General features: G+C 35.5%; 1 protein-coding gene across 1 annotated transcript; it reads right to left on the reverse strand.

Moving 5' to 3' along the window:
* Positions 1-692: 692 nt before the first annotated feature.
* On the reverse strand, positions 693-1641 carry LOC126791981 (VQ motif-containing protein 8, chloroplastic-like). The gene has a single exon (XM_050518489.1). It carries the CDS (start codon positions 1600-1602, stop codon positions 877-879), a length of 726 nt encoding a protein of 241 aa, XP_050374446.1. The 5' UTR covers positions 1603-1641; the 3' UTR covers positions 693-876.
* Between the last annotated feature and the right edge of the window lie 9136 nt (positions 1642-10777).

The raw sequence follows: 10777 nt of genomic DNA on the forward strand, positions 1-10777 counted from the left end.
TAATAGAGCCTGAAGAATGGTTTGGATTGCTTCTGTTAACATAAGTTTAATGTAGATTTTACTTATTTTTCATAATATGTTTTAATTTGCTCTCTCTCATTCATTATTAAGGATAACACTGACTTTCTTTCAAGTCAAGATTTTATCAATAATTCCAATGTACGTAATATTGATCCTCATAACAAAGTAAATGAAACAAATGAGCGCGGTCCTTCCGCAAGTGCATCACACGGTCAGAAAGACTAGTATGTTATTGTTAAATTAAACTATATAATTTAGAGATGAGAACATAAAAGTCAAAATCAAAATAAATAAAAAATTAAGAGAACTCCTCTTTCGTAACTTCCAACATCATGGATTAGATAGGCAGTTATCCTCTCTGCAATTGAATTTAAAGATTTTCGGCAGATACTAGTTACAATTAATGAAAGTCATACAGGCATACATACATACTGTAATTTAGGGTACTTTATCAGGGCAATGAAGTATGAACTAAGAAGTATTGCAAACTAATCTATACATGCATGCATATACGTTACTGACCGGCCATTCAGTTTACGCTACTAACGCTAGTGTGAATCGAAGACATACATTCGTATACGTACCAAATATAATTAATAAGCTGACTATTAGAAGGAAAACACATGTTCGTAATACATTGACCGGTAAATTAACACTGATATATCAAAAAGTCAAATACATAAAATCAAAGATGGAGCTGGTAGCAGCTTTCCCTGACGTACAATTAATTATGAAAATTACAGAGATTGATCAATCTACAAGAATTCAGTAACGGAGCTATGGACAAGTTCACATAACAAAAGAATCAATGAATGAATCAAACAGTAGTGCATGTTGTAGCTAGCTAGCTGCTTACTATTCTGGTAGTCCCTTGATGAACTTGAACATTGAAGGAGAGATCGATCCGCAAAGAGTACTCGGAGAGATCTGCGAGCTCGAATCCGGAAATCTGTTAAGTGGGCGAGGTGAGCAGAAGTATTGATGCTGATTCATCGATGTCGGTGTAAACATTGGAATATCTGCAAAATATGGATGCTGATTCTGCTGCTGCATTGGGCTGAAACCGCTAAAACTACGATTTGGACCTGCTGATGATGCTTTGAAACATGATTTGTCAGCTTGAACATCACCTCCAACATTAACATTCTCTTCCTCACGAATATCACCGCCGCTAATTTCATCCGTCATACCAGAAGAGGTCTCATTATCATTTATAGACCTATCAGCGATAGTACTATCATCTTTGTGATCCCCAACTTGACGAGCATGTAGGGTTTTGTATGCGGCTAATTCTTTATGAGTTTGGTTTTCATCAGAGCGCGAGAGGCCCGTGAGCTTTTGGACCAAAGCCATGAAATCGTGGGGTCTTGTGTGGATGACTTTTGGAGAATAAGTGTAAATGATGACCGGACGGCGCTGCTGTTCTTGCTGTTGATGATATCCCTGAGATCCGGCCATGCGTGAAGGCTGTTGTTTGTGAATGAGATGTGAATCTCTGTTGATCTTCAATGGAGTCGGTCGGTTGCCGCTCATCGTCGTCTCCCTCCTTGCTACTGAGCGTTGTTCATTTTGATTAAACATCCCCACAGAGTTCGTGGCTAATCAAAACAGAGGAATGGATTTTTGAGATCGAGCTAGCTAGACAGGAAGGTTAATTGTTACTAGGGCAAGCAAGGGAGTACGGAAGCTGTATATATATAGAGAGAGAATAAAGAGATCGATCCAAGTTTATGAATGGAAATCTAGCCAGCGATTCTGACCGTTGACATTGATATCATGGAAAGAGAAAGGTAGAGGTACGTATGTGGTGACTGGTGAGGTTGAATAATGTAGCAAGGTTGGTTTAAATTAAGAAGTACTAGAGGAGAAGACCGGAGCTAACCTCTTTTAGGGTTGGGTTTTAGCCTTTAGGTGTCCTCTTGGGGCTGATTTGCTTGACCACGACGGCGGGGGAGTTGCTGGTCAATGAATAGTTTTTAATTACTTTCTTTGGACTTTTGTGCTTGATTAGAGTGGGAACACTGAGAACCTTTCACTTAATTAGATCACTGTCATATTAAGATTTATGACATGTGGGAGGCTATCAGCCACCACTCTTAACGTGTGCCCCAGCTCCCGGCCTGATTCCTCACCAGTCACCACCTTCTGCGAAAATGGTTCCTCTCTCGAACATGGTTTCAAATCTAAGAACAACTCCATCCTAATTAATTTTGATGTATATATGAGCAGTGATATAAGATTTTATAAATTTAGACATTTAATTATATGTGTCAAGTCTAATCACATAGATATATCATATTATTTTCAAAACTATATAACATCATTATTAAGTAAAAATACTATCAAATCATTTCAAATCTAATGGTTATTATTTATTTTGAAAATATCTAATAGTTATATTTGTTATTTACATTTGAATTCATTTTTCCTTAATTAAATTTGATTACTTAATGATTATTTCTTACATCTTTAGTTAAAAGGATCTCATGAATTTAATTAATATATTAATATATTTTATTTCCATATTTAAATATTTGACTTTTTTTAATTTACTAGTTAGTACATGCAACTGTGTAAGGAAATTAAACTTTTCATAAATAAAATACGATTTTCAATATGAATTTTGTTAGAATTACACAATATATTTTGTAGATAATTTATATATAAGGCCCTTATATATGTGTATATTCATATTCATATGTATTCACATATTCAAAACAAATATGCATTCAACCATGGGGTGTGGTAGTGGTTTCTAACCGCGCAATTCTTTGACCAGGGCTTAAACCTGGCATTGGTCAGAAGTTCGATCGTTGGTGGAGGCATTACACACCTCTTTGTTTCTAATTGGGTCAAAATGGGCCTAAGTTGGAGCATTGATGACATTACTATGGCCAGGGCACCCGGTTTCTGGATTACTGGGTTGGAACCATTTCACATGGGTGCCGTCAGGAATTAGTTTCATGCCTAAAGAATTACCTTCGACTGTGGGAATACCTTGATGCCCAGTTTCTGGACTGGCCCCTCCGCTTCGATATGCAACGGTGTACCATCGTGGAGCATTGTGGGGTTTTTCTCCACTGGGTTTGTCTTCAGACCCACATAGGAAATGTCTTGGAACTGTAAATCCAAAAAAAAAAATATCCATTCAAATAAATATATATATTTTAACCTTTTTTTTTCTTTTGGAGAGCTTATTTGTTTTTTTTTTTTGTAATCGAAGAAAAAAAATTGAAGAACAAATATTTGAGAAAAATATATAGAGGAAAAATTAGAACTCAAATGTATAAATAAAATATGATTTTTAGACATTTAAAAGAAATAATAATAACCATTAGATTTGGAAAATATTTGATGGTCTTTCTACTTGACAATGATGTTGCATAAATTTAGAAAAGATATGATGTGTCTATGTGACTAGGCTTGACCTCTTAACATATAAGATTAAGATCTTTGATGCCTAAAATTTTAAGGCCAACGATCATTTTTCTATATATATATATATATATATATATATATACATATATATATATATAAATGTACAGTCCCTATCCAGAGTGAACCTTCACTATGAAATTACAGAGTGAAGTTCCGATTTTAGCACACTTTTCGGTCAAATTTTTTCACCATAAACGATTCAATATTTAGGTATGTTATTCAAGATCATCTCTACAAAATTTCATCCAATTTGAGAATGATTTGAGCTTTCAAAATTGAGATTTACACGAACGGTTCACGTTGAACAGTTTTAATTCATTCATTAATTTAATCTAATTTCAATATATTAACGATGTTCGAATTAGATGAAATTTTGTAGAGATGATCTTGAATAGCTTACCTAAATATTGAATTGTTTATGTTGAAAAAAATTGACCGAAAAATATGCCAAAATTGGAACTTCACTTTGTAATTTTAGAGTGAAGCTTCACTCTATATAGAGACTGTATAAATGTATATGTATAGTTTGAATGTAAATATATATGACTTTGAATAAAAAATTTGTTATATTGGAGATAAACTTGTCTAATCCTAACTCATACATTCATTTACCACACTTAAAACCCCACATGGCTTTTGTAAGTTTTACTATTTATAAAAAAAACAAGATGTGAGCTCTCCTTGCTCTCGCTTGGCGGCGCCAGACCCTAACCCTAGGCCTCTGTTCGCTGATATCTTCGACTTCTAATACGTCTCCCACCCCTCGTGCGGTCGATCTGGCGCTCTATACCAGAGCCGACACCCCATGTTTTCAATATGGCCTTTCCAAGGACTTTTCATGGGCCCGAATGATAACTGCTCCTCAAGTAGTTGTTCGAGGGATGGCTGATATCGATCTGATCAAATTGAAGGACACTTTCTGGAAGAGGTTGTACGTCGTTATTGGGCTGAGCACTACGACCCGCCTTTAGGATCTAGGAACGACTCCTCCTCTGTTATGGATTACAAGATTGATCGGTGTGGGAGTCTCCTCCGTTTCTGGCGTTGGCGATGTAATAAACCCAGGGAGTAAATTTCGTTTACAAAGTGGGGGTAGGAAGTGGATCTGATACGACTCGATCCTAGTACATTTTCGTATTATATTTTACCTTTAACTTTTACTCGTAACGAGTCGTTACAAGTGTTGTGACTCTAAAAGTTGACTTTTCAATGGGTAAATTACTTGAGAAAATTTTCTTCATGAAAGTCGTAGAGCTCGTCGAAACTAGTTCCTAGACACGCGACACGCTTTAAATGGTTATCGTATGTAAAAGTTGTTACCAACCAAAGTTAAGCGTCGGTTTTGGACTTATGTTTTCGCAAGGGCGATATGGTATCTTCACAGACAACCTAGACTTTAATTTTTTTCCTGTCAGCCACACCCCCTGATTCATCTTTTCTTTCCTTTCTTTTTCTTCCTCCTTCCTTCTTCCATGAGCTCTCTCTGTCTCTTTCCCTCTACTGACTCCAGTAAGACCAACTCCGGCCACTGATCAGTCAGACCACCAGCACAAATCGATTTAGCACCTTGCTCCGATCAAACCCCCAAAACCTGAAATCTGGTGGCGGCCTCCTTATACTCCGCCATCACCAATTGCTCTGTTCCAGCTATTCCTCACTGTACCATCGTCGTCACTAGTCTCTAGAGACATAAAAGGATGTAACCCAGAAATCGAGAGCTCGGAGGTAGTGTGTGCGACACCGGCTAGGGTTCCAGGAACGAATCCGAAAGGTGAGAATTGATTTGAGTTAGAAGAATGGAAGGGAGCTAGGAGAGTTCTTGAATCAGGATGTTGTGTTCTGATGAGGGAGGAGTTGCAGAGCTATGTTCCATTAAATTTGGATTGAGGTAAGAATAATCAGTGTTCTGTTTTGGAAATGTCGAATTGGTTAATGAATGGTTAACGACATTATAATGTTATTTAGGTGTTGAGTGGCTTATGGTGTACGGCAGTGGCAATGAGGGACTGATCAACACATTGGGGAAGGAAGAAATGGTAAGAAATTGGGGTATTAGAGTGGTACTACTATAATCATTGTCATTGTGTTCGTGGTGATGAAATGGTCATTATTTAGTTAATTTCCCATCATTGAGAGCTATGATGCACCAGTACGGGTACGTGACACGAATACGGGTATGGCATGATACGAGGATTCGTTTTTTTTAAGTATGTAGCATTTTGGATACGTTTGTAAAATAATAGTTAATATATATATATATAATAAAATCTATAATTTGATGAAAGCAAGCCATTAGAAATTTAGAACACCTAAATCCCATCAAATTTTACAATAAACATAAGTCCATGAATTAACTACTTAATATGTTCAAGTCATATTGAAGATAAGAAGTACTAAACATGATAAATAGAAGGTGATGTGTTCCTCTCTTCAATCATCTTTATCCTCATTGTCATTCTGGTTAGAGTAGTACCCGAACTAAAGTAGAGACATAGTAGTCTAACAATCTTAGAATCAAAGGTAGGTTGCTTAATTAGTGTTTTTTACTATAGTTTCTACCATAAATTATAAAATATATACAACTAGAAACTGAGTAATAACAAGGATTAGAGCATAGTACATGACAAATATCACAATGAGGGGAATCCCGACCTCCCGACGCCTTTTTGAATCTTAAGAGGCGCATGCGATGATTACATATGGAGAACAGAACTATATGTATATTGGGTTCACTGAAAGTCTAAAACTTTGAGCAGAGCTGATCCCAATTACATGATAATCCGAGTTGGGTAGTAGAATTCTGGACCAAAACCTGCCAATCTAGGCAACCCAAATCGAAAAGATGAAAACTTTAAGACCCCAGATTGAAACGAAGCGATCCGAATTGAGATTCACATAATCACAAAACAATAACGAACCTAATGCAAATGCAAAGGGGTTGAGTATTGAGCCAGTAAAGACCCGAGAAGTAGAGTGAGTGTGGCGAGTGAAATGCGATGAAACCTCTAGTCTGGGTTCACCTCCCTCTAGTTCGGGTTCAACTCTCGGTATCTAGTACTGCAAATGGAGAGAATGTGCAGTTGAATGGTTATAGATTAGGTTTTACTGATTTTTAACATTAAAATAATAATTATACCCTAAAACGTATCCAAACCGTATCTTCTAGATTGACTTTGCAATGCATAGTCAGGATACATTTTTTCATCCATGAATACGTGTATATGGCATATACAGACCGTACCTGTATCCGACACGGGTACGATACGGACATACCCAGTTGATTACGTTTGAATTTCAAAAGTGGAAGAGGTGAGCAAGTGGAGGGGTTGGATAATCCAAGAGGTTTATTGTAATGGCTGGTCATATGGTGCAAGTTTGCAGCGAAACTATGCCACTGGTTTTTTGGTTGGGATGTATAATTATGGAATTGAGATATAGTAAAATAGTAGAGTTTGAGTTAATAGGAATGTGAGACCATGAACAGTAACATGAGATGGTTCTTACGGGTGCATAATTATATGGCATAGTTGTATCACAATTGAGAAGTAAATTGTGAAGGTTTTATATATATTGGTTTAGGAGATTGGTTTACTAAATTGGTAAAGTTGATTGTTACAGACTTTGAACAAGAACATTGGCAGAGGTTAGTGAGCTATTTTTAAGGTTCAGGAATAAGAATGGGTGTCCATAGTAAATTATTTGAGATTACTATGTGACGGAAATTGAAAGTAAAATAAAATAAATATGAGTATTGATTGATATTACATAATCGATTTGTATTAGTTGAAAACATGTTTCCGCTTTGACTTGGTCAATAAGAGTCAGTTCTTGGAATAGACGAATTATTAATCGTAGTGAATATATAAACGTATTAGTAATTTAATAATTGTTATTTCAGATTAGGGACTACAGTTTCCGAGGAACAGAGGGTTCGAGACTCTCGGAGTACGGGGAAATATTTGGAGCATCATCAGGCTTAGGCCTTGTACAGTGAGTGGACTTTTATTTTAAATTAAATGCATGCATGAATATTTATATTAAGTGATTTTGGCGTTATATGAATTGAATTATTTTTCTTGATTATTTACAATGATATTTCCATTTAGTTGTCTTAGAAATAAATATGAGAAATATATATTTATATATATATCACCTTATGATATTTTAAGTTGGATATGTACTCAATCGAGAATGGGATTCTCAGATATTTTTCCTTGGTCATATTGATTATTTTATTCTATACGGTTGGAACCGTACTCGACGACTAGCTCTATCTATTCTTATTCTGATATCCTCTCCTTTGAACTTATAAAAGGGGCACGATCAACGGAATCATATTCCATTCTTTCTGATATCCTCTCATTTAGCTATATAAAGGGGCATGATCAAATGATAAGAATGTTGTCAATTTTCTATGATTTTGCTCATTTATTATATTATGACTAGCGGGTATGATGGGACGCGCGGGCGTCACATAATCAACCCTGTAAAATATTATCGTTAGTATAGAATAAGCAGTGATCGTTCAATCCGGAAAATTGAAGGGAACTCTAAACTTTAGTGTTAATAAATAATGGGGGTTTGAGATTGATTATTAACTACTAAAATAAAACCTAAATTACTATTCACATGATCGACTTCTCTTTAATAAACTTAAATCAAATTTACCATTACACCACATAATTACAAGTTCGAACCTATAATGCATTCTAATTCGACCAATTACATACTTTTTAGACACCAATACAATTAGAGTCTTAGGGGATCATCTAATCATGCAAGATTTCAATTAACATTTAGATTGACTTAGGGCCTAATCTAAATTTGCATGCAATCGAATTCAATAACACTTAAAGTAAAAATCAAACAAGGTTACATTTAAGTATGAGAAAGATGATTAGAACACAACAATAGAAATACAAACTCAATAATTCTAGGAAACCATAAAATCAGAAAAGATAAAAAAATCTAATAAAATAATCTGAAAATTTCTATTCTTAATACAAAACAATAATCCCACACAAATATCATATTACAATCTTCATAGACAAAGTATTGTAGAAAATCAAAAATGAACAAACCCATGGAGATGAGTTGCGAGAGTCACACGTTGTAGGAATCTTAGCGATGTGTCTTCAATGGTGATTTTGGTGGAGATGGAATTGGTATATGGGGTTTGCTATTTTGGTGAAGGATGTTTGAGGTAGTATTTTGGTAGAGTTGTTGCTCTTGAATGCAAAGGAGAAGTGATAATTTTTCTTTGTGAATGATGTGTTATTTATAGAAGAGTTTTGGCTTCTTGAATACTATAGCTTGAACTTTTTCTCCTCAATTTCTTTCACTTATTTTTGTCATTGGTGGGTGCAATCTGCTTTAATAAATTCATTTTTTTCTCCTTTTTAGGTTTCACTTTTTTTTTTTTGCATTATCTCTTTTTATTCTATTCCTTTCTATTTCTCCTCAATTTCTTTCATTTATTTTTGTCATTGGTGGGTGCAATCTCCTTTGATATTTTTTTTTCTCTTTTGTAGGAGTCTCCTTCTTTCTCTTTTGCATTATCTCTTTTTATTCTCTCTTTTTCTTTCACTTATTTTTGTCATTGGTGGGTGCAATCTCATGTGAAAAATTCCTTCTTTTTCTCCTTTGTAGGTGTCACATTCTTTCTTTATTTTCCTCATTTGCTTGACTTTTCCTCTATTTTTTTTCCTTCATTGTACAATCTGAAAATAATAAAAACAAGATAACTCATATAAAAAGATCAAGTAAGTTACTAGAATAGGAGAGTAAGATTCTGAAAGTTACGGAATAAAAGTTTAAGTTCAAGTAAGATTTTCCCAAATAGTACGTTTTCTAGTCTAAAAAGGATTCCTAATGAAGAAAAACTCTCAAAATATTGCCAATGCGACCAAAACGTAGAAAGATGAAGACTCCTAATCCAACTAGGTTTCCTACTTCTACAAAGATTCCTACTCAAACTAGGACTCTAGACCAATTCTGCGTTTCTAACTCATGTAAGCACAAAAATACATCAAATACCGCCCAAAACCCATACTACGACTCAATGACTCAATAGTACAACAATAAGGGCTAAGGAAAGTACAAATAGAGGTAAAAAATGTTAAAAACGTCGCACAAAGTGCTCTTATCAAGGGCTAGTTCACTCATTATCTTTCGAGGTCATACACTTTGAGATGATTATGCTAGCATACTCTATCATTTCCGCCTGGAAGGCGATGCCGCTTGGGAAGCAATGCCGCTTGGGAAGCAATGCCGCTTGGGAGTCGATGTTACATAGGCGGCAATGACATGACGACTCAATACCCTCTCAGTGAACGTGACGTGATGGTATTGAGAACTTGAGATATTTATATATTTTCCCTAGGGGGCATATTGTATGACATTGTTATTTATTTGACTAGCGGGGCTAGTCCACTATTCAGTTGTTATCCTTATTTATTCAATTCAGGCTAGCGGGGCTAGTCCACTTTTTACTGATTATCCCATTTGACTAGCGCGGCTAGTCCATTTCCTGTTATATTATTTGACTAGCGGGGCTAGTCCATTCTCATTATTGGTCATATTATTTTCGCTAGCGGGGCTACCTGATTTCCATAATGACCTTATTGTTTTCATTTTGACTAGCGGGGTCTAGTCTGTTTATATGAGAATTTTATTGTTAATAATGTTTTTTATTAAAGAAAAATGGGGAAGTATAATATATATCGTTATTTATTGTTATCGATTTTTTCCACTCACTCTAACATATTTGTTTTAATACTTTTCCCTAGGCCATTCGTTTTCAAACGCCCAGTTTGCAGGAAAAACCAGATGAGGTCAAGGGTACCAAATGTCGAAACATAGTCATCCAGATCGCTTTCGCTAGTTAAGTCGTGTGTTGTTATTGATGCTCTGATATTTTTAACGAACAAATTAGTCATTAGAAATATGACAACTGATTAGATTGATTTTTTGTGGAGTTGGCTAATGCATTGGGAGCACGCTCCACGCGTTGTGGAGATTATGCCGAAATTTTGTGTACCTCCTTGTTTGTGGTCCCCGCGACCTACTCTAAGTGTTAGGGTAATTGTAATAACCCGAATTTTTCGGAACTATTTATTGGGTTGATTTTAATATATAAAGTTTGCAAATTTCATTCGACGACATCTGGTTGCTTGCGACGTTGTGAAACGAAAGCGGAAACGTTATCGGAATGTTTATTTAGAAAAACGTTACGTTTCCGCGACGTGATTATCGACTTTTATTCTGTCACTCGTTTGCGAAAACTTCCTTCATGAAAGTTGTAGAACTCGTCGATACG

The sequence above is a fragment of the Argentina anserina genome, chromosome 4 (genome assembly GCF_933775445.1).
Source record: "Argentina anserina chromosome 4, drPotAnse1.1, whole genome shotgun sequence".
Taxonomy (NCBI): Eukaryota; Viridiplantae; Streptophyta; class Magnoliopsida; order Rosales; family Rosaceae; genus Argentina; species Argentina anserina.